We start from the raw sequence: 24791 nt of genomic DNA, 5'->3' as shown, positions 1-24791 counted from the left end.
ATATATATATATAACAATGTATAATATAAGCAAAAAAAAGGTTTTACTTTTTTTAATATATAGGCCTAACTGTCATTGTGGTGAAAATGCTTCATTTAATAATTCATGGATAAACTTTAGGCAACTTTTTTTGTTTTTACATTAACTATCCACCAACATGTTTATCCACCAACATATCCACTATTAGTTTAATAGTTTATAAGTTTACAGATTCACAGTCCCACTCTGCAACAAAATACAGATATCCACCAAGTGAACAGCGTGCGCGTCACCCACCACGGTACTATGCGCGCGCCCGCCACCACCACTAGTGCGCGCCGCCGTTGCTGCGGAATTGACGGGGCTGCCGTCGCGAGAGCGGATATAGACACTCACCTAGAAAATAATGAACAACAAATTTGACGCGTGAGTAATAAAAACAACGCAGCACGTTTGCGGGGGTTAGTTGTGCGTGAATGCAAACGCATGCGTTTCGAGAGTCTCTTTAACGTAGAGAGAGAAAAGGGAGAGGGGAAAAAGAGGTGTGTCTAGAAGCTTTGGCATGGGCTGGGAGGTCACTATGTTTAGTTGCATGATTGGACTCCTACGCTTTTGTGTCCAGATGGATTGTGTTTTAATGCACGCGGTGAATGCTGCATGCAAATCTCCTCTTAACGAGGCAGTTCTGCGCGCACAGTCAGGGCCTCCAGGCCGAGGACGGATCACCGGGTTAGGCGTGTGTGTGTGAGCAGCGGGGGCAGGTGCTCTGCGACCCGGGCTCAAACTCTTCAGCCTGCTGGAATGACATGTGTGGGGCTTTAGGCTGCTTATAAACATGCGAGGCGTTGTGCATACGCGAAACACGCTATACATGACACGTGAACAAAAAACTACAGTAGATAATCATGTTACAAAACCAGCGTACTTTATTATGTATGCAAACTTTCCATGCTCAACCACTGAGCATTATAAGCGCAGGTTCAAATAAGATATAGTTTAGTCTGTTTCTGAAAACTCAGCCAATCGCCCCTGTCCTCTGTGTAATAAAGATAAAGATTATAACATCCTCAGGAAAGTACAGTGGATATTATAGGATGTTACAAAATGTACAGTGGCAGTACCATGGCACTGAAATGCATGTATATTAACATGAAATGTAAATGTGATTATTATACAGTAGTCAACATTTAAAGTGGATCAAAACCTTTCATCAAAGTTATACATGCATTTTGAACAATACCCGTTCTTGTCTTAGGACAACTTTGATGAACTTTTTTTGATTAACTTCAAATATTGACTACTGTACATGTAAATAAAGAAAAAAGAATTGTATATACTCATATATCTATCTATCTATCTATCTATCTATCTATATATATATATATATATATATATATATATATATATATATATATATATATATGAAAATGTAAGCTTGTATACATATTTATCTTATATCCTTTATAACACTTTTTCTGATAGATGTCACTTTATTTACTAGCTTTATATAAATGGCACTAGAACATAAATGTACTAAATTAGTTAGTAAATATATATGTATGTATATTTATTTATTTATTTATATATATATATAGTTTTGAGTTGTCGTTTTTTCAGTTGGAAGCCACTGCATGTGCTTTAGTTCCTGATTGAATTATGTATTATTGTTCTGATTGAAGCCACAGTAATAAATAACACATTGTGTTTGAGTGAAATTGAGAGTTTTGTCTCCATTTAAGCCTGAAAGATGATGACAGTGGAGATCACGACCAGGACAACTGCTCACCGAAAGACGGGGAGAAGGAAAAAAATGACGAAGAGGAGAAAGACTCAAACACTACCAAGAGAAAGGTATGTATATGGATGGCAGACAGACAGAGCAGGAATTAACAGTAGATAACTGTGCTCTGCTTCTGCAGGCGGTGGTCCCAGGGGCCGGCGAACACCCCCTTCAGTACAACTACTCGTTCTGGTATTCTCGCCGCACACCGGGACGGCCGGCCAGCACACAGAGCTACGAACAGAACATTAAACAGATCGGCAGCTTTGCTTCGGTAACATGCATGCAAACTCACATGAACATGTACTGAACATTCAGACACAGGCACAGTTAGACTGCTTTACTGTAGGTCACATGACTGACAGTTCAACAGCTGTTTTGTGTTTGTAGGTGGAGCAGTTCTGGCGTTTTTATAGTCACATGATCCGACCGAGTGATATGACTGGTCACAGCGATTTCCACCTTTTTAAGGAAGGAATCAAACCCATGTGGGAGGTGAGTTTTGTCCGATTACATGCACGCACGCAGCTTTTCTAATGACAGATAAAAGAATTTCTATTGTATTGTATTGTATTGTATTGTATAGGATGATGCCAATAAGAGTGGAGGTAAATGGATCATTCGGCTTCGTAAAGGCCTGGCGTCACGCTGCTGGGAGAATCTGATTTTGGCCATGCTGGGTGAGCAGTTCATGGTGGGCGAGGAGATCTGTGGGGCCGTGGTGTCTGTTCGCTTCCAGGTACTGCGGTTTACTTTGTAGGAAGGGAATTGATTGTATGCTTGGATCATTGTGGTTTGCTATTGCTGTGATCTCACATGAGTGACAGGTTGTCCCGCCCTCGCGCCAGTAAACACATCATAATAACAATGTTCTGTATTGAATAAATATTTGTGTTTGTTTGAAGGAGGATATCATTTCTATCTGGAATAAGACAGCCAGTGATCAGGCCACCACTGCTCGCATTAGAGACACTTTACGCAGAGTCCTCAACCTGCCTCCTAACACCATTATGGAGTACAAAACACACACGGACAGCATCAAGTGAGTCACACACACATTATACACTACAGTTTAACAATGTGGGCTCAGTAAGTGTTTTTTTTTTTTTTGAAAAAATGTAATGCTTTTATTCAGCAAGGATAAATTGGTTAAAAGCGATAGTAAAGAAATGTAGATTACAATTTATTTTAAGGTGTCATTGTTATAGTGTAATTATATATTTAAGTTCTGAGTAATATTAATTAACTACATGTACTTACTATAGGGTTAGGGTTTGGTTGAGGGTTAGTTGCATGTAATTATGCATAAATTACTGTTATTACTATGGTAAGTACATGTAACATATGTATCAATGACACTATAAAATAAAGTGTTACCGAAATGTATAATGTTACCAAAGATTTCTATTTTAAATAAATGCTGTTCTTTTAAAAATTAAATTCATCAAAGAATCCAGAAAAACATTTTTATATCATGGCTTCCATAAAAATATGAAGCAGCACGACTGTTTTCAACATTGATAATAATAAGAAATGCTTCTTGAGCATTAAATCAGCATATTAGAATGATTTCTGAAGGATCATGTGACACTGAAGACTGGAGTAATGATGCTGAAAATTCAGCTTTGCATCACAGGAATAAATTACATTTAATACATTTTACATTTAAAATATATTAAAATAGAAAACAGTTATTTTAAATTGTAATAATATTTCACAATATTACTGTTTTATATATATATATATATATATATATATATATATATATATATATATATATATATATATATATATATATAATACAGCCTGGGTGAGCATAAGACTTTTTTCAAAAGCATTAAAAAAAAAATCTTACCAAGTAATACCAACCACAGACTTTTGAATGGTAGTGTATTGGTAGTGTATGTGCATAAAGTATATAGTAAAAACTGTTATAAGTCTTATTATCAATTACAATAAATATAGAGTTGTATAGGGTAATACCTGGTACTTTTTTTAGTACCACCTCGGTTGAGGTTCCAAGCAAGCCGTACCGATACTGAAATGTGACGTGTAAACAGTGCAGGTCACTGATTGGTCAGAGAGAATCGTCACTACCAGCGTCATTGGATTTGCGACACGAGACACCAAAACCACTAGATTTAAATAGTCAGCAACAGCCACTGCAGGATCATTTGTTCGCACAACTTTTTTTTAATGACTTGATATAAACGACCGTCACGCGCAACTTGAAAAAATAAATGGCTGTATCGTAGTCAAGGCAGTAGAGGTGGTGCAACTGAAGTAAACTGTGCATAAAGCTTGTCATGTGACCATCATACCATATATCTTTGAGATGCATAAATTTACTACATGGCAGAAAATATGAGTGTAAAAATCAAATTATGCATTAGTTAAAAAAAAAAATTCTTGTTTTTTTTAATTGTTTTTATTTGTAGTATCGATACTTGATATTATTAATTTATATGTTGTGTGTGTGATCTTTTAGAGCTTGGGAGGATTTCCATGGTCTAGTGAACGCAAGTGGAGGCCGCTAGTTTTTCATCTGGAGAGTGTGTGACGGGTATAATCTCACGACACATAATCACTCACTGGAACTGCTCAGTTCTCATTAGGAGGTTTTACATTCACTCCCATCATGTTCATCACTGTGTAAAAGTGTTACTTTTTTCTCCTCATCTAGATCATCAAGTTCATTTTCCCACGGAAGAGGACATTTCCAAGGAGGATAACCTGAAATTGATCTGTTTTTAAAAGGAAAAACGAAAGGGACGTCATGAAAAGAGTCAGCATGAGACATTTTTACTATTGAAGACTTCTGGCTTGTGTTTTTATAATCATCCAAACACCACATCACCTGAAAACTCTCACAGAAGAAGACGGAGCCAAATCATCAACATACGAACGAATGTTTTCCAGTCGGCCATTAGGCTGAGCTATCAGAGCGGGACCGAATAGTTCAGCCACTGTGACGTGAACTAATGGCTGGAAACTGCCACCGTTCTCCAAAAAGAAAAACAGCACGCCTTTGTGTAGTACAGTCACGTTTACCTGAATCATCATCTTAATAATAAAGTCTCGTGAAGATGGCCCGAGCAGGAAGACAGAATCATTTAGGTCACATTATTTACCAATGTTGGGGATATTTTACTATAGTGCAGTATTTTAGCTACAGTGTTGAGTTGTTTTAACATAGAACTGTTGTACAAAAAAAAAAGAATTATATTTCTAAGCGTATTTGGAGAGATCTATAATGGCAAACGTTTTATTTCTCTTGAGTTTGTGAGTGTAAACCCAAAGGACAGTGCCCTACCAGGGATGGGTGCCATGCTGCCTGATTCACTGTGCCTGGCCTTCGCCTCCTGCAAAACACTGATTTCCAAGATCGCTCAACATCGCTGGAGGAGTCGACACTGGAGAAACGACTCTATTCATAGGACTTCAAGCCCTGTTTTAGAAATCATTCAGGCATGCTAACTAACAAGCACTGATGTGGGGGATAACGGGGGCTGTGTATCAACACCTGCTTTATACTGCCTGAAATTCAGTGCTGGTGCTGGACAGTTGTATTTGAGGTACATTAAAAAAAAAAGTGGAAAGGAAAGGTTGTTTTTAAGTATGATTGATCATAGCAATAAATGTTGATTATGCATCTGCTGCTAATTTTCAGCTGTGGTGTGACTCTGTTAGTTTTTGCATCTAATATAATTCAAAGAACATTAGTTAGATGTACAGCCCTACTGATGCTACATGGACTTTGATTTCAGAAAGTTTCCACTTACTGGGGATTGAATTTTGGACTTTTTTTTTTAGCCCAGGTCCTTAACCATCCAAAATATTTTCTTACCAATAGGCCACTCCAAACTAAAAAGTCTGTTAAAGGGTGAAGGTCCAATATTTTGGCATCATTTCATGCTTTTCATTTCTCTAGGACTCTACTATTTTGTTGATTCATTTGAAAAGGTTTTAATTGAGGCCTGGTTTAGTAGTAGATTGTTTTTTATTATCAAAGATCAACTTTTACAAACCTTTTGAAGAAAAATAAAGTTTTTTTTTTTCTGTTCATATTTTAACCTATTTCCCATCATGAAAATAGCCATGGAAGATGGCATGGTGTTAAATTATAAACAAACAAATATATCTTACAAAATAGTGCATTGAACATTTAACCCTATAAAGCCTGATTCTTTTTATTTTTAAATGGGTTTAGTGAAAATTTAGATAATGGGCCCTATCTTGCACCCAGCGCAATTGACTTTGTACACCGACGCATGTATCATTCCTATTTTGCACCCGCGCAAAGCGGACTTTTCCCTCCACAGATGCACGTCGGTTAACTAAGAAATACACTTGCGCTCCCCAGGGCGGTTCAGCGCAAAGAGGAGGCGTGTTCCGGCGCAAACGTTCCTTCATGCTATCTTGCAGGTTTAGAAAACAATTGCGCCACTGACCAGGAAAAAATTCGCACGTACGATCACACCGGTGTGATCAGTCTAGGCTGGTCCCTGGAGCGTACGATCACACCGGTGTGATTAGAACGGTCAGCGCATCACGTGATCAACTGCTAAATTCAAATGTGCGTTCGCGCGTTGGCTGGCGCTGAGCCAGAGACAGACGCACTCAGAGCTGTCATATATCACAACTTTTCAGTGTTTTCAACCACATAATGTTTATTTTAGGTTTCAGACATATAAGTACTAAAAAAACAATACATTTAGAGTTTGTAAAATACACACTGATGTCAAAGGAAGAGGCAATAATAATCCTTTCCATTATAATTTTTATTCATATCAGATACACATTGTGTAAGTAACTTTAAAGTTTACTCTATTCTTCTCCCAGTTCACCAGCCACTTACTTTTATGTATTTCGGGAGTCGTGGATGAATTCACGTGTTGTAAATGGATGGTGGTGTGGCGCAATGGATAAGACACATGCCTTTGGTGTGAGAGACCCGGGTTCGAATCCACTGTGAGACACCAATGTGTCCCTGAGCAAGACACTTAACCCCTAGTTGCTCCAGAGGCGTGCGACCTCTGACATATATAGCAATTGTAAGTCGCTTTGGATAAAAGCGTCAGCTAAATGAATAAATGTAAATGTAAATGTAAACAATCCAACAGATCCGATTCTCTGAACTGCGTCTGCGGCACAAACTAAGATGGCGGCGCCCATCGCGCATCCAGCTCAACTAACGCGATCGTTATAAAGGTGTTTAAACAACAAAACACTTCCACTTGCATATATTAAATTGTCTCTGGTAATACCGTACCTCACAGCACATCCAATGCAAGTCAATGGAGTTGGACAAAAACTACGATAAAACCTGTTGGAAAGCATCTTTTGCAGCGATTTTTGTGTGAGCATATCAGTGAACACCCCTGACCACTCGGTGAGTTTCACGTCTTTGTAAACGGAAGTTTAATGTGTTTTAGGAAGAAGTGTTTGAGTGCACCTATAAACCCAGTCTACTGGTAGGGGGGAGAAGCGAAAGAAACCTAAAATTCTCGGGACAGCAGCATTTGTCCAAAATTTAATCTTAACCGTTCTATTTCATCAGAAATGATCTGTAAACAGGGCTTTAAGTGTAAAATACCGAACTTGTCCTTTAAAGTCAGTGGCGCGTTGCGCATGTTATTCATATGCTATTTTAAGGGCACATATGCTTGGCCATAATCAATGTAGCGTGTGCACAACGCGCATACACTTTGATTCTCTCATCTACACAGAAGCAGCAGTTTTCATTTTTGCAAATCATACATTATTACGATAGATAGATAGATAGATAGATAGATAGATAGATAGATAGATAGATAGATAGATAGACAGACAGACAATTTATTATAAAAGCATACATCTATAGCTTACACATTTACCAAATTATCATACGCCTGTTTAACCAATGTTAATTTGGGTGGGTTTCTCCATTTCAATGTAACTTCTCTCTTTTACGGCCGTGACGAGAGCGTTGCTCTCCTTGGCTGTGAACCGCTCCTGGCTCGCGCCTGGCAAATCCGCCGTTATAATAGCAATCCGCCATGGAAAAAGCGCGTCTGCTCTTAAAGGGAATGTGAGATGACTCTCTGATTGGTTTATTTCACGTTACGCCCCAAACTACACCTATGAATAATGAAGCTACTTCAGACCAACCCCTTTTAGATTTGCGCCGGGCGCAAGAGTCATTTATCCCGCCGGGAAAATAGCAACAGCGCCCAAGACCCACCCACAAAGTACTTGCGCTTTGCGCTTGACACTTGCGACACTTGCGTTTCAGATCGTTAAAATAGGGCCCAATATGTAAAACAATTTGTGAGTATCACAGTTAAATATGGAGCTCATACTTAAGATGGAAAAAACACCTCAAATTTATTCAGAGGCCCAAACTGAGCCAACATATGCAATTTGTTACAGTTATTATTTATATGGCCAAAAAGTAAGATACAATTCTGATAGCTTTAGGTAAATTAATGAAATCTTTATAACAATATAACAGACTACTTACAGTATAGATGTCAGTCACACTATATCTCTCAACAATATATCTTAGTCAAATATTTAGCATTATTTAAATGCTTAGTTTTATGATCAAAGATCTGTAGTTTTTATTGTGGGGGCAAAACATATACTGTAATGCAATGCAATGCAATACAATGGTAATTGAAAGATATACAAATAAACATTCCTCAAAAGCCAAATGCATCATATTTGATACTCACATTTAACATAATTTTTATTTTAGAAAAAGTTGCTAGAAGAGTATGAACTATCAGACGACTGAAGGCATGTAGTAGATCACGTACAGTACAACAGGTTTTTCAGCAAAGTTTTGATCATGTTGATAATTTAGAGGCTGTAGAAATGTGTGTATTAAAGGGGTGGTTGAATATAATTTCACTTTTCTAACTTTAGCTGGTATGTAATATTGCTGTTTGAGCATAAACAACATCTGCAAAGTTATGACACTCAAAGTTCAAAGCAAAGGGAGATATTTTCTTTTAAAGAAATTGCTTTTTAAGGACTACAACAAACGGCTGGTAGGGACTACACAACATTCCTCCCAGGTTAGTGACATCACTGATCCTAAAATTTACATAAACCCTGCCCCTGGAACACGATTTATAGATTATCTAGACAGAATATGCTAATCAATGACTAGACTATGCTAATCTTTATAGACTGTCTTTTATACTGTCATTTCACTTTACAATTGCTACTTAGCTAACTGGACCTAGCATGTTATTTGTATGGTCACTGGCACTTATTAACACTGTACATAGTTGGCTACTTGTTTTTTTGTTTATTCTATTATTATATTTATCTTACTGTTAGTATATTTATTTATTCATGTGGATGTGATAGGATGTTTTTATTCTAGATAGGTTTTTAATTGTATTATTTGTATGGCAAACGTTGGGTGGGGGTGGGATCTAAGCATTTCATTACATAACCTGTTATTGTAATGACAAATAAACTACCTTGAACCTTGAACCTTGAGAAGATAACTACACAAAAGCTACATAAATTCACCAACTAACCATTCAGAAATGATGCCTACATGTTTTCACTTCTTCTTGAGTCTCTCCATCTTTCTGACTTCGGTTTAAACAATTTTCAGTGCATGTCTGTGTGTGGTAAAAGGACACAAGCTGTTGTAGCTCCGCCCCCTGTGCTGGGAGCAGCAGCTCATTTGCATTTAAAGGGACAGACACAAAAACGGTGCGTTTTTGCTCACCCTCAAAAAGTGACAAATTTAACATGCTATATACAAATATCTGTGGGGTATTTTGAGCTAAAACTTCACATACTCACTCTGGGGACATCAGAGACTTATTTTACATCTTGTGAAAAGGGCATTATACTACCCCTTTAAATATGAAACTATAGGGTTAATATTATGTTCTGTGCAATTTAATACTCAACATTTAAATCCTATTTCAGTGTGTTTAGTTTATAGAGGTGTAGAGAGGCTCTGTACAGGGATTCTTGATGTGCACTACACTGTCCAGTTCAGATGCGATTAGCTCAGAAAACTGCTCCATCTTGTTAAGTGTCACCATAGTTTTACCATAGTTCTACCATAGTTTGGGTTTACACTCCACTTCAGAGGTGAAGCAGATCTTTTATGTCCCAGAAGATTTGTCATGTTGCCATTTCCACTTAGCTCATCTCAAAAAACATATGATTCTGCAAACAGAAAAAGATAAACAATAAAGCTGTTACATATTAATGATATACCAGCATCTGTGTGTTTGGCAGCTCACCAGCAGGAAGGTAGCAGCTAGTAACAGCACTTTGGTGTTCAAATTCATTCCTTGAGGCACTGAGGGAGAAAGAGATGTTCTTAATAGTCACTCCTGAAGCTGTAGCTGCTGAGTTCAAAATAGTCACACTATTATCAAAAATAAATTTTAGTTGTAAAATAAACCGTCATTAGTCTAGTCTATTAGCTATGTATCTGGGTGGCAGGCCTATAACCTGTACTGTATGCTTCTCTGAGTGAGAATGCTGGTCTATATTAGTAAAACTATACAGATAGCTGGCTTGCTAGATAGCTATGTACAGATAGACGGATGGATATATGGATAGATAGATAGATAGATAGATAGATAGATAGATAGATCGATAGATCGATAGATAGATAGATAGATAGATAGATAGATAGATAGATAGATAGATAGATAGATAGATAGATAGATAGATAGATGACTGCTTGATGACAATTAGTTGCAAAGTTAGTTATAAGAATGTCTAAAGTTGACTATCAAAATAATAAATTCTTATTTTTTTTAACTTTTCTATTCATCAACTAATCCTGAAAAAAGTAGCATGGTAATATTAAATAATATATCAAACAGCACAACTGTTTTCAACATTGATAATATTTCACAATATTACTGTTTTTACTGTATTATTTGATCAGATAAATGCAGCATTGGCGAGCATAAGAGACTCAAAAACATTGAAATTCTTACCAACGCCAAACTTTTTAACAGTAGTGAATATAGAAACATGATGATATAAAATAAAGAAATGTTTAAGATTCTGCACTATTTTAGGTCACTAATTGTCATGCTGATAACATAATGTGTGATGAAATAATTTTTAAATGTAAAAAAAGAGAAGAATTTTCACAAGTACACCACATGATATGATTGTGGATATTACCATCTTACCATCCAGTCCAAAATACTCATGATCCATGTTACATCCTTCATTATATCCAGGCCACCTCTTCCATATGCGCCCGACACTCTCACCAATAGTGGAGACCACCTGATGCCCCAATAAATGAGAAAAGAGTATAATGGGCACAGTATGTAAAAGGTGGGCGATGCAAATGAGCTGCTGGAGGGTTTCTGACCTGAAGCTCTTGCTCAGAAAGACATCGTGTGTTACAGCAGGAGCCCTGGATCCTCACGGCCGAGATGCCCTCAGAGTCACACACCTCGAAATACGGCGTGAACATACTCCACCTGACAAACACCTCAGGGATTACACACACTCTTAATGCAGGGGATTCTCTGGACTGTGAATGTTCAGTTGTGTGATATTATAGCCTGATATGACCTGATGGTCTTTGTTCATGGCTGTCCTGGGGATGAGGTCATATTGTTGGTTTCGTACCACAAAGTTCAGCACATCTCTCCCTATTCAATCCGAGAGAGGTTACTGAGGGTTTTTACTCTGACACAATTAGTTGATTCACAATGGTGACCTTATCTAACCCTGCAGGATAGCTGGCATCATGATGAAACATGATGTGGATGGCTTTGTCTGCATAATAGATTTACAGTACAGGAGTTTTCCTCATCCATTACACAACAGTTAGATACGGTCGACTAAGTTAACTGAACAAGCGGAATTCCAAGAGTGTTAACAAACACTGGGACGTTCATATCTGAATATTCAACTTTGCTCTCATGGTAATCCACCCCTGAACATCACAGAAAAACTGCAGTTAGCTGTTTTACATGTCGATCGGGTGACTTTTTTCTGTCTAAGTAGCCGATTCATGCAGTGTAGATTCTGGTTTTTGTTAAAAAAATATATTTTTTTAACTGAACCCCTTTGACATAAAATCTTTTCTTGAAGTACCCCCTTAAATTTTAAGTTAATGTTTCAATAATTTTCAATAACAGCACATTTGCATGTTAAATTAATAATAATAATAATAATATAATGTATATTATTATTTTTTACTCTAATTAGTGTATAAGAACGAAGATTAAAATATACTACTATTGTAATAATGCTATAGCACTTTTAAATTAAAAATTCATTTTTAATAATTATAATAATTATTTAATTTTACACTAGTTAAATGACTATTCTTCACTTTCAAACATTAAATCAGTGTTATTTTAGTATGATTGAGACTTTTTTTAGTTATTTTTTTATTTTAGTTAGTTTTATTAATTTTATTGTTTGTTTTTCTAATTTTAATAGTTATTGGTTTTTTTTAAATATGTGTATAGTTTTTACTTCAGTGTTAGTGTTAGTTATTTTTAAAGTAAAACTAAAATAAGTTAAACTAAATGAAAACAATACATGTTTTAGGTTTTTAGGTTTCATTTTGAGTTAACAATTAACAAACATGTTTTTTTATGGATGTAGTTGAGCAAAATAACCGTGTTAAACCCTTGAGCTTTTATTTTTGTGTAACAAATAAAAGGAGACCTTTATGTTTTTGTTCAGTTGACGCTTGTTACAAATCTAGTAAAATGTGGAAAAACTATGTCCACAAAAATGTTGGATGTTATACGAATGGGAAAATAAAGTAATCCTTGCAAACGTTGTGTTTCAAGACACACGTTATAAGATATGGAGCAGTATTTACATGTGAACTGAGCTGCTCTGAGACACAGAAACTGACACATAAGTAACAGTGTCATGCTTCAATCTGAAACAAGCAGCGCATCAGATCAAACCACTGCCTTTTGTGATTTGATATTTGCACTATTAAGCCAAATATTATTTCGATGAAATGTGCAGTCCTAATGATTTCTTTTAATTTGACATTTTTATGATTTTAAATAATTTTTTTGCTTTTTTTGTCTAACTATACATGAGACAAAGATCTGGTTTTCTGTTGATGACTACCTTTGGTGAACTGTCCCAATAAACTCTCTCTCTGGTGTATAGGCCCTTATTTCCATCAGGCAGCAGCCGAGCCAGCACATCTCCGCTCTCAGGGGCCTTTCGAACCGGAAGACGCAATCTGCGTTCTTATCAAAGCCTTGTAGTGAACAGGATCGAGCTGGACCACAGCATTGCATACAAACGCATGAGCTCTCTAACAGAGATGGGAACACAAAAAGAGGTTTCATGGTGTAAATTAGTTGTGTTCAAAGTTTAGACGTGGCTGTTTTGGTGGCTTCAACACTGTAAATAAGAGTAAAATCATCGTAAAGTGCCCGAATTATTCTTTTTTGGATATTACCTTTCATGTAATGTGTAATATAGCTGTTTAAATGGTCTGCAAAGTTTTAAAAAATCAAATTGTTCCCAAAAGAAAGAACCATTTCTGAACTGCCTGAAACAACATCCTTAGTTCCTGCACAAACCTGTGTAGGTTTGTCACACATTTGCATAATACCAGTCTATTTGCCCGTGAACATGGTCTACTTTGACCCTCAAACATTGACTGGGCCATCTGACCAATCAGAGCAGAGCAGGCTCTCGGAAAGAAGGGAATTAGAGAGACCGAATCCTTTACAGTTTTAGACACTGTGAGAAAAGAGGTGATGCTGCAGTGAACATGATGAAAATTAAAGTGTTTTTTTACCCTGAATGCATGTAAACCCGTCGATCAAAACAAAATGAAAAACTATTAAAATAGCATAATACTGTATGAGCACTTTACAGAATGACACTCAATATGAGAATTAGAGAACTGCACATATCCTGTGTATCATATTTACCTTCCACAGCCACAAAGAGCTGGTCACTGGTTTCTGTGGAGATGCTGTATGTTCTTCGGGAGACACACTGTGGACCTGAGACATTACACAAAGATAAACCTCCATTAAACCTTTTTATATTTACACAGGAAATTGTTATTCTGTGAGTATTTCAAACCATGTCCAAGCTTTTCCACATTTCAGGAAAAAAAACTCTAGTAGTGGCCAAAAGTGATGTACATATTTGTTTATCAAAATTCAAGGGAAATATTTCATTTTTTCAAATGAAAGGAAAAACAAAACACGAAACTTCATGGTTGAGGTATTTATCTTACAAAATTATTTGGCAAAAAAGCAAACTACAGCTACAAGTTTTATTTTACTATGCATTCAAAAATGAACACCTTGTAGTTCAGGTCTGGCATTAATGTGGAGTCTAGTGACTGTTCTCAGAACAGACAGTTTTCCCAGTGTTTTCCCCTGACTGTCCGTCTCTTTCCCCCCGGTTCCCTCGTCCTCTCCTCTCCTGTCTGTAGACCCGAGCTCAGCGGTGAGGTCCTGGCTGTCTGCAACAGGTCTAATCTGCCTGTGGAAAGCTCTGAAGAGCATGTCAATGTGTCTCTCCCTTTCCAGACCAAAGGGAAGAGGCTGAGCGGTCACAGATGAGAAGGCCTGAGAGAGAGAGAGAGAGAGAGAGAGAGAGAGAGAGAGACACTGCAATTGAAATTCAAAGCAAATATTTGTCAAATGGCAATGAAAATCAGTGAGAATTGCCATTTGCAACCACTTTTATTTTTATAATACAATGCATTTCCGTGTGAAACAGGACATCAGAATGCCACCAGACAAAGGTGTTCACTAAAACAGTGTGTTAATAACTATATATATATATATATATATATATATATATATAATTTTTTTTAAGTCTTTCTCTTCTTTTCTGCATTTCACCCCTGATGCAGCTTGTTTCCCAATCTAGCTTTCTAATAAATCTGGCATTGTATACTATGAACATTATCAAATAGTATTGACAAATTGTTTATGCATTTCATAACCATATTCATTTCATAATACTTGCGACCAGTTTTTTAGGAAACTATTTAAAAAAATTGCAACAAATTTAAGAAAAGAGGGTAAATTAACTACTAAATATAAAAATAACTAAACATAATAATAAAAACTTTATTTAAATGTATTTTGAGAGGAAACATTTTATTTAATAACATATTTTTATTAGTATTACTTAAAATATATCCAACATTATTTATATTGTTTAATAACATTGCTTAATGATCAAATTAATATTAAAATTAAGACTGATTTCACAGTAAAAGACCAGAAAATAAATAAGGTCAAAGTTATTTTTAGATTTTTTTAAATTCTCTTTGCAAACAGCTTTTTTTAGGAAACCATAAAAATAGCAACAAATTTAAGAAAAGAGGGAAAATGAAATAATAACGGGTAATATTCAATCAGACAATGGATTTTCCTTTTGATATAAAAGTTTGTGATTAAGCCATAATAAAGCGTTTGTTGTGTAACTACGCTGAGACATTGCTTATTAAAGGAATATTTCACCCAAAAATTTTAATTCAGTCATCATTTACTCACCCTCAAGTTGTTCTAAACCTGTATGAATATCTTTCTTTTGCTGAACACAGTTTTGTCGGTAACAAAACAGTTACCCTGTAATCCATTCATACAGGTTTGAAACAACTTGAGGGTGAGTAAATAATGACAGATATTTCATTTTTGGGTGAACTATCCCTTTAAGACACCTTAAGACATTAACCAATATGAATTCAGCTGCTAAATGGACACATCAAAATGAATTCTTACCATTTCAGACCCTGAGGTTTTAGTTGGTCAGGTGCAGTAGTGATGGAATGAGGCTTTCCTTTACTGAGAAACAGCTTCAGAAACTGTGTGTTAGCAGTTGTGATGCTACTACACCAAACACCCCCCTCTCTGCCCTGCTCTCTCCTTCCCGGATCTGCTCTTTGTCAGGCAGAAAAGTACCAGTCAGCCATGTAATGAAGATCCTCCTCAAGCTAGTGGGGGGTAGTGGAGTGATATTACCTAAACTGAAACAATTCACACGATTGCATGCAGAACATCATCTTTGTCCTCTAAGTAGAAAAGGTTACAGTTTTTTTTTATTTTCAGAAAAGCATCAACTGAATCACTAGACAACATTAAAGCTGATTGACAAGCAAATAATATGACATTCATGATTATGAACAACTGATCAAAGCCATTTTATGTCTCATATGGCTTCAGATCCAACCAGCTCTCTTCTCTGGAGACCTTGAATCACTTTCAGTTACAGCACAACTAAACTGGAGCGCTGAGAGTTCCCTTCCCACAGTACAGCAAAACTGTTGGTCTTTATCTCCAGAGTATCTTCAACAAAGTCCTCCAGTCTTCTGCTGCAGTTTCTCTGAGTCTATCGTTTTGTTTTGAACTCGTGTTCATCCGGTGATGTCTCCAGGTGAGATTTCAGGCAGGTATTTTTTGGGGTCTCCTGGGAAGGGCTGAGATGGCGCCTGGTTAAAATGTCCCATGAGGAAGATTCCGATGGTGCCCAGTATAAACAGCAGCGCCATGACGATAAAGCACATCCTGTCAATCACCCTGGCAACCAGAAACCATTCTTCATTTTCCTGCAGAACGAGAAAAGGCAACAGAATCCAGACGTCAACACAAGTGTTTTTTCTTGGAAAGTTAAACCCTAACACAAACATTTGCTGCTAATGTGTTTATTTTGTAAATGAAAGACACATTCAGCCTCATGATTGGAGAATTCTGGAACAGTGACTCACGCTTTGAAAGTCATTTTGATGCTTGACACTTTCTGCGATGTGTTTACAGGAAGACACACACTGCTGCACTTCTGCTGAAGCCGAAGCCAGACTGGATTCCAGATCCTGTGCCGTGTTTCCTCCTTGACCATTTTCTGAGGTCAAACCACAAACAGCAAATTAATGCCAGCCCAGCAACCATTTAGCGTAAACATAGCAGAAAATATTATTTAGTTGTATTGAATAGGAAACATTTTAATTAATACCAGTAAAATAACTGATAACATATAACCAGCAACATTATTTAGTATTTATATTATATAAGATTTATTATAATTATTTATACACTATTAAATGCCAGTGTTGTTTTAGTTTTTATTTTAGCTTTATTACAGTTAATTATTATTTAGATTATTCTTTTTTTTTTTACATTTTTAGTTTTCATGTTATTTTTCATTTCATGTTTTTAATATGCGTTGTCTGCTTTTTTTATGCTATTTAGGTTTAACTGATTTTTGTTTCAGTTTGTTTAGTTAGTTTTAGTTTTTATTTATTTCCAGTTAATAATTTTAGTGCTTCAACTTTTTTCAGTATATTGCAAAGGCAACATTTCTAATTTTCATTTAAAGTTTTTTAACTAATAATTATGTTTTATTTTATTTCAGCTTTATTTCAGTTAGCAGAAATGTTTTAATGGTTTTAGTTTGTTAACGATAATAACCCTGTTGAATACAGTAATTATTTAAAATTATATTAATATTAAATAAAATTTTTTTGGAAAAAAGTATCTTATGCTCACTAAGGCTGCATTTATTTGATCAAAACTATAACAATACAACAATACTACAATTTAAAATAACTGTTTTCAATTTTAATACATTATAAAATGTAATTTATTCCTGTGATAGCAAAGCTGAATTTTCAGCATCGTCCAATCTTCAGTGTCACATGATCCTTCAGAAATCATTCTAATGTGCTGATTTGCTGCTCAAGAAACATTCCTTATTATTATCAAGATGAAATTATCAGTTATGCTGCTTAATATTTTTGTGGATAAATGATAAATTCAAGATTCTATGATAAATATAAAGGTCAAAAGAACCGTAACTTTACAAATGTCTTTACTGTCGCTTTTAATCAATTTTAACGCATTTACTCAGAATAAAAGTATTAATTTCTTTCAAATGTGCAAATCTTACCTACGCAAAACTTTTTAATGGTAATGTATAGTTTGTTCATAACTGTTGACTCACGTATTTTCTCCAAAGTGTTCTTCAGCAGCCCCTTCCTCTCCTTCAGTCGACTGAACATCAGCTCAGAGCGAGCAGTTCTGAACATATATTCATCAGCCTTTGCTATTAATCCCAAAGAGCTGCGTCTCCTGCGGCGAAGCGGGGTGCCGTTACCCAGGGCAAACATTTTAAAATCCCCTTCCTCCTGCTCAGGTGTCCAGAGCCGCATCGTCATCCTCAGCAGACGAGGGAGGATGTTCAGCAAGACCTGGGTCACCCCAAAATGGAGGGGAAAGACATTATAGACCTTAGCACTACATAAATGCTTTTGGCAAATGCTTTTGGCACAAAGTGACTACCATTGCATTCAAGATATACATAGTACGTTTTCTGAGAATAAAATCCGAGTCCTTCACATTGCTAGCATCATATATAATAATAACATACTCATTCTTTAATTATGGATTGGACAAAAGGTGGTTAGACAGTTCTGTTGTAGGCTACCTTTCTGATGGTGTTGCTCATGGGGTGGGTGTTTGGAGTTCGCAGAGAGACGTTCAACACCACCACACAGTTCATCACAGTTATTGTGGTCACGGACATCACAAACATCAGATACCTGCCAGAAAAACACACATTTCTCAAGGGGGGCTAGAACAGCACCATTTCACTACCTGAATTAGCTCTTATGCTAACATTAGACCACAAAGACACAGATCTCCCACAATCTGTTCACTATCTGACATATATTGCTCATTAAAAATGGCAACTTTCTCAAGCTGCCAAGCTTTAATCTGATTGGCTGGTTTGAAATATGTGCAAACTATCTACAGACACTACAGTACTTTTCCAATGTACACCACCGTTCAAAAGTTTGGGGTTGGTAAGATTTTTTAATGTATTTGAAAAAAATCTCTTATGCTCACCAAGGCTCCATTTATTTGATTAAAATTGAAAATAACTGGCTCATTGTTAATATATATTTTAAAATATAATTTATTCCTGTGATGGCAAAGTATTCCAGTCTTCAGTGTCACATGATCCTTCAGAAATCATTCTTACATGCTGATTTGGTGTTTAAAAAACATTTCTTATTATCGTTAATGTTGAAAACAGTTGTGCTGCTTAAAATACTATTTTTCAGGATTCTTTGAAAACTATCAATTTCAAAAGAACAGCATTTATTTATTTCACAATGTAAATGTCACTTATGCGCAACTTAATGTCAATTTAATGCGCTATTTTTTTACAGTCTATGGCTCTGGCTAAATAAATGTATTCATTTCTTTAAAGACAAGAAACCTTACTGACCCCAAACTTTTGAACGATAGTGTATGTTTTATCTTCTATTAAACACAATTAATACAAGTTTATCTGAAACGGCTGAAAAGGTGTGATGAGACTCACTTTCCAATGAGAGGAACAGCCTGGGAGGTTTCTGGCACTTTCTTGGCGATAAGAAACAGGAAGACAGTCTGACCGAGCAGTATAGCAATGGTCATAGTGCATTTCTGTCCTCCAGCTAATAAAAACAAACAATTAAATCATCAATAATCACACTGATCATAACCCAGTCAGTCAGCTGCCACTATCAACAGTCATGGAGAAAGAGGGATCTATTTCACTGAATGACATTGTCTCCTGATTTGTTAGATTAAATAGATCTCTTATTGAAAAAGTTACTAATTCACTTTTTTTTATTATCATAATGTTTATCATCAAATGGATAAAAAACATTTATTCACAAGTTTCTCCTGTTATCCCCCCTGGTCAATGGCCCTGATTGACATTACCAGACCCACTTCGTGTTTAGTTTGTTTTTCCTCCAGAGAATCCTCTGTATCCCTAAGAACTGTTGGATAGCGACCACTGTAACATCTGTTAGCATTCGTTATGGAGCCTGTCTGACCTTTGGCCGGCAGGAAGTAGACGAGTAGCCCAAGAGACGAGAAGAGGACACAGGGCACGATGATATTGATGACGTAGAACAGTGGTTTCCTCTGGATGATGAGGAAGAAGATGATCTCCTGGCGCTCCAACTCATCTGGGCTGTATCGCTTATTCACAATGTTCTTAGCAGGGCGGTGCTTAATAATCCATTCCCCATTCTCTGGCCAATCAGGGCACAGGACAAAATACATGTTAATGAGCAAAATTATAAGTTTTAGTGTAGTTTGCTGAGGCAAACGCTACTATTCCTCAAACTTATAATCAACTCTGAATCAACATACAAAACTGCCAGATTTTCCATATATTGTAATCATTATGATCACAGCAGTAATCCTTGCTTTAATGACTGTACAATTCTAGACATATGGACATTACTTGGACACAGTCACCCCTCTGATAACAGATTAATTGTACCGTAAAAACATGCATCTTCTGTAAAGCTGCTTTGAAAGGATGCGTATCGTGAAAAGCGGTATATAAATAAATGTGAATTGAAAATTTTAATTGAGAGACAGAGATCTAAAACCCCTATCTCACCATTAAACTTTGGTGTGTAAATTGTTCTGTATCTTTTGTTGTTGTGAGGCTTGGTTAGACAATCAGATGTCAACAAGTTTTTTCTGGGTTAGAGTTTGATATTACTTTTCTAAAAAGCCTAATTGTATTTACGCAAAAATTGTCAAACAAAAACGTCATAGCAATATGCTAAAAAACAACTGAAGTCTGGTCCCATTTACCAATGTTCTGCGAATTTTCACGGCAAAAATCCATTTTAATAGGAATCCACGCGATCTAGGATATCGCGTGAGGGTGAAAGATTTCCTAATGCAGAATTGCACTCGAAATTGCTGCGTTTATTATCAGAAAGTTGCTTGATTTGAAAGTGACTTGTGTTTGAGCTGTGCTTCACTCATAGCTGCACTATTGACAATGGACCTTTTTAATTGTGAAAAAAAAAAATGTTGCAGCTGCTGTTAGAACAAAGTCCCTTAAAGGCAAGTAATTTCACTCAGCGGCCATCTTTGAAACGCCTCTCAGGCATGCAACAGCTCCCATCTCTTTGAATGGGGAAATTCTCTAAAATTGTTGGCCAAGCCTACGATTAAATTTCATACTTGAAATCACCAAAGAAACCTGAACAACTGTAACAATTTTGTTTCGAAACGCTCAAATCATGATAAAGAACTGTATTTTTTCAGGCTAGACCAAGCTAATGCGCAGTCCCATTATATGGCCGCTGAGTGAACAGACTTTCCCTGAAAAGGACTTTGAAATTACTGACTTTAACTCACAGCAGTTAACCATGGTTTTACAAGTCAAATAACAAAGACCAACTGAATTTTACAGAAAGAGCAAAGTCTTTATGATGAAAAATAATGCCCAACAGAATGTTTAGTACCAGTGAAAGCTTCTGGATCGATCTCAATCCATTCCATAGTGATATTGTCCTCGTCTGACAGCATCAGTCGAATTTCATTGGAATTGTACGTCTGAGACCTGCCAAAGCAATCAGAGTGAAACCCAGCATCATCCTGTTTTCATGTATTTCCAGCAGTCCTCACTGTGGGACAGACGGATCAGCCGTACCTGAACACCATGCTGCAGTTCTGCCAGTCGAAGGGGAAGTAGTTGACTTTGATGGCACAGGAGCTTCGGTAGATGGCAGGGGGCAACCAGACCACACTACCGTCAGGATCTATCAGAGCGTTAACGTAGAGCGCCACCTCAAAACGCCCATCCACACTTTACACATAGTACACACACACACACAAAAAGGTATGTGTCATATTTGATGGGCTAAAATACTCAGATTTGTGAAAAGGTTTGTTTTTGTGTCTTTGTTGATCCTGGAACAACATTTCAATCAACCAATCAGATTTGAGGGACAAGTTTACAGTTTATGTCAAGTTTAGACTTACAACCAGGGTTAGGTGCTTCTACATCAGTGTTATTCACCATCATTTCCCTCTGATTTTAGGGATAATGGGTAGGGTTAGGTTTAGGGGTAGGATTAGGACCAAATTTTCAGACAGAAATGTTGTTCCAGGATCAACAAAATATGTCTTGGGAAAATCTTCAATCACTCACTTGTTCTCCAGGCCGACATCGGGCAGCCAGATGGTTTTAGAAGGAAGACGCATACGGGTGATGTTCTCATAGACCTCAAACCCTGTCCTGTTAGCCCAGCGGAGGCGATAATCACGCCATTTCTAGACAGAGAGAGAAAGAAAGATATTTTGCTCTGAAACCACTGTTTCAGACTGGGCATATACACAGATGCGATTTGTCTTACCATTTCAATCCAAACGCAAGTGGTGAGAGTCTCCCCTTTCTCATTCTGAACATAAAAAAAGATGATAAACCATAGAGTCACAAATTGCACATATATTTACCTTGTGTAAACACATGCAGAGTTTTACCAGAGAAATGAGGTTGGTGAGGGTCATCTTGATCTTTACATCGGTGATGTCACCGTGGTGATCCATATGTCGTATGTTCTTGTTGTATCCCACCATTAGATCTCTGTGCAGAGATCCTTCCAGGTTACAAACCACATCTAAAACAGACAAACGACTGTCAATCTAATCCATCATTTTATTATTTGTCAAAAAAGTGATTGTAGGCTACCTTTGTTTAAAAAAAAGTTATGTTAGTTTGATTAAATTAAGGAAAACTTTTCCACATAATTGGTTAAGGACATTTGCAAAAAAATATGTTTTGTTGAATAAACTAAATAAATGTAGGTTCCTGTGTCCGATACTTACATTAAACAACTACAACTTTGAGTGTTTTCATTCTGTAAAGCTGAAGTACAGCGAAATGGTCTAATGTTAATGTTTTTTAAAACATGATTTTTAATGTAAAATTGCTAATAATTTCATAAAGCAAAACATGCCTTTTGAACTTTACAGTGCCAACTATTATTTACACTTAAAGCACACTTAATAATCCCGGAATGCCTTTGCATTCAGGATAGCTCAAGCACAATTTCAAGATTGTAAATTATCAAAAAAAATTCATGCATAATTATTTGGATTAAACTATGAAAATCTACACCTGCAAATGAGATCATGCATCCGCAAAAAATCTTGAGAGCACTTTAAAATAAAAAATGTATCAGAAAACTTAAGTTAGTTCCTGAGTTCTTGCACTTACAGTATATGCTGATGCAACTTACTTTGATATTTAAGTATGTAATGCAATGACATTCATACGTATATGTATTAAGAGTGAATTGAGTCCAAACACCATTAATGGGTCATGTATTTAATGGCTGTATTTAATCCTATGGGTTCCAAATTTTCAGTTTTTCGATTTATTCTATTTTCAGAAAAGTATTCTTATTGAACTTTAGTCTTGGTTGATCTGTGTATGTACGCTTTACACCTTCACAATTAAAACAATCCCAAAGTAGATACACACTTAGAGACATGTAATACTTGTGTAAATCAACAAGGATTTGACACCCTATTTAACAGCCTGTTTGTCAAGCTGACACTCAGTAACTTTAACACTTAACACATTATAGCAGAAAAATTATCATAGAGACCAGTGGTGCCATAAAAGACTTACTTTCTACAACATATTTTTTTGTGACAATCTGCATGTGCTGAACTGGATTTCACTCATTAGCTGGATTTCAAAACAAAGCTTTAGAACAAACCCATTAACTCAAACACATAGTCTTACCTGAGATGAAGAGAGATAGCAGGGTCCATAACCAGACGGTTGTGGATGGAGAGATCTGATCCATGTCTGATATCCTCAGAGAAGCGTTAGTAAAGGATGGTTCTCAAGCACCTGGTCAGTGTGTGAGGGAAACAGTTGTTTAGGAACAGGAACAGGGTTACGGGAAAAATAGGTGTGGTTCCAAACTTCCAAAGCTCATTGTTATTTTCAGAATGCCCAGAGTCTGTGCCCATATAGTTCCTCACATTCTCAGCTGTCTCTGTACACACATCCACACGCACACACACACACACACACATACACACACCAAAGACCTCAAAGCGAGGTCACATGAACTGGTTGTATTCTCTCCGTCTGTCTGTCTCTGATGAATAGCAGAAAGATAAGGTAGGGTTACAGTATTTCCCGTAGGTCAGTGCACAGTTGGTATCTCGGGCATGATTTGTGAAGTGACACACGTCATCAGCTGCCCTGTGTTCATTATTGTCTAATGACCGGAGACAAACCGGGTCACAACACCATAAATTCATCAATTTACAGTTGGAAGTTGGTTTTATTTCCAATCACGATCTTTAGATGTTTTAGTGAAGATATTATTCATGTTAGAAAACTAACAATCTTCTGTTTTCTGGAATGTTTGAGTGTGTGAGCAGGAGTTGTACTGTGGGTTATGGGGTGCTAATGGGGATCACGTCCTCTAGTGTATTATTTTAAACCTAATGGCATCGCATCTCTAATGACATAAATGTATGACAGCTGCACTTAGTCTAATGTATGGTTTAAGATGGGATTCCTGTCCATTTTTTCCAATGAGTTCTGACAACAAAAAAAGGTTAAAGATGCGGTCGCTGTCTTTTTTAGAGGGATACAATCTTTTTTGAGTCTTTTAATTATTCACTCAACTTTGTTAAAAAAAGATTCATTCAGAAATTAAAAATATACATGAGCGATTCATTCAATCTTTCACTCAACTGATTTGTTAAAAAACACTGATTCATTCAGGAAAGAAACTTCTTCGGAATTTTTTTTTTTTTTTACTATTTTAGTTGTCAGAGCACAAAAGTAAAAGTAACTGGCAATATTATGAGCTGCTGGTGTGAAAATCAGAATGGTCGTAATTGCCTCATAAGCAACAGATAGATAAAGTAGATTAGATGATAGATAGATTAGATACAGACAGACAGACAGACAGACAGACAGACAGACAGACAGACAGACAGACAGACATACAGACAGATAGACAGACAGACAGATAGATAGATAGATAGATAGATAGATAGATAGATAGATAGATAGATAGATAGATAGATAGATAGATAGATAGATGACAGACGGACGGACGGATGAGTAAATGTAACAAGGGACCATCATATCTGCTCATAAATAGAGAGCGAGCTCAGGAATATCATGTGTTGCCACCCTGCACTACAATCCTTCACCGTTAAGTGTTGAGGTTTAT

At 36.5% G+C, this 24791-nt stretch overlaps 3 protein-coding genes across 3 annotated transcripts; 1 reads left to right on the top strand and 2 right to left on the bottom strand.

Annotated features, from left to right (window-relative positions):
- The first annotated feature begins 281 nt into the window (after nucleotides 1–281).
- eif4e2 (eukaryotic translation initiation factor 4E family member 2) lies at nucleotides 282–4979 on the top strand. Its single transcript, XM_079877105.1, has 8 exons — nucleotides 282–405; nucleotides 1719–1830; nucleotides 1899–2033; nucleotides 2150–2254; nucleotides 2346–2498; nucleotides 2665–2801; nucleotides 4248–4322; nucleotides 4443–4979. Exons 1-7 carry the CDS (start codon nucleotides 386–388, stop codon nucleotides 4294–4296), a joined length of 711 nt encoding a protein of 236 aa, XP_079733231.1. The 5' UTR covers nucleotides 282–385; the 3' UTR covers nucleotides 4297–4322; nucleotides 4443–4979.
- A 4924-nt stretch (nucleotides 4980–9903) lies between these two features.
- LOC307162231 (phospholipid scramblase family member 5) lies at nucleotides 9904–15550 on the bottom strand. The gene is made up of 8 exons (XM_079877440.1): nucleotides 15499–15550; nucleotides 14064–14331; nucleotides 13681–13755; nucleotides 12860–13052; nucleotides 11121–11232; nucleotides 10933–11032; nucleotides 10021–10079; nucleotides 9904–9943 (listed from the first exon to the last, which is right to left on the bottom strand). Exons 1-8 carry the CDS (start codon nucleotides 15499–15501, stop codon nucleotides 9917–9919), a joined length of 837 nt encoding a protein of 278 aa, XP_079733566.1. The 5' UTR covers nucleotides 15502–15550; the 3' UTR covers nucleotides 9904–9916.
- Nucleotides 15551–16130: 580 nt separating this feature from the next.
- On the bottom strand, nucleotides 16131–23412 carry chrng (cholinergic receptor, nicotinic, gamma; the record flags this gene model as incomplete). The annotated part of the gene is made up of 12 exons (XM_079876463.1): nucleotides 23333–23412; nucleotides 22063–22199; nucleotides 21936–21980; nucleotides 21731–21852; nucleotides 21230–21385; nucleotides 21042–21139; nucleotides 19602–19802; nucleotides 19100–19214; nucleotides 18197–18311; nucleotides 17714–17960; nucleotides 16482–16615; nucleotides 16131–16322 (listed from the first exon to the last, which is right to left on the bottom strand). The coding sequence occupies exons 1-12, from the start codon at nucleotides 23394–23396 to the stop codon at nucleotides 16131–16133; spliced, it is 1626 nt and encodes a 541-aa protein (XP_079732589.1). The 5' UTR covers nucleotides 23397–23412.
- Nucleotides 23413–24791: the final 1379 nt, after the last annotated feature.

The sequence above is a fragment of the Squalius cephalus genome, assembly GCF_949319135.1.
Source record: "Squalius cephalus genome assembly, chromosome: 7".
In the NCBI taxonomy this organism is placed as follows: domain Eukaryota; kingdom Metazoa; phylum Chordata; class Actinopteri; order Cypriniformes; family Leuciscidae; genus Squalius; species Squalius cephalus.
The sequence above is the reverse complement of the archived record's forward strand: the minus strand, read 5'-3'. Positions and strand labels throughout refer to the sequence as shown.

Excerpts from the sequence above, each read along its gene's own strand:
- LOC307162231 (XM_079877440.1), bottom strand. Across the intron at positions 13,756-14,063 it reads TGCCAGACCTGAACTACAAG|GTCCACAGTGTGTCTCCCGA; the intron begins GTGTTCATTTTT and ends GTAATGTCTCAG. Across the intron at positions 11,233-12,859 it reads ATTGGGACAGTTCACCAAAG|GTGGAGTATGTTCACGCCGT; the intron begins GTAGTCATCAAC and ends GGTGTTTGTCAG.
- eif4e2 (XM_079877105.1), top strand. The coding sequence starts at position 386 with ATGAACAACAAATTTGACGC. Across the intron at positions 406-1,718 it reads ATGAACAACAAATTTGACGC|CCTGAAAGATGATGACAGTG; the intron begins GTGAGTAATAAA and ends TCTCCATTTAAG. Across the intron at positions 2,034-2,149 it reads AGATCGGCAGCTTTGCTTCG|GTGGAGCAGTTCTGGCGTTT; the intron begins GTAACATGCATG and ends TTGTGTTTGTAG.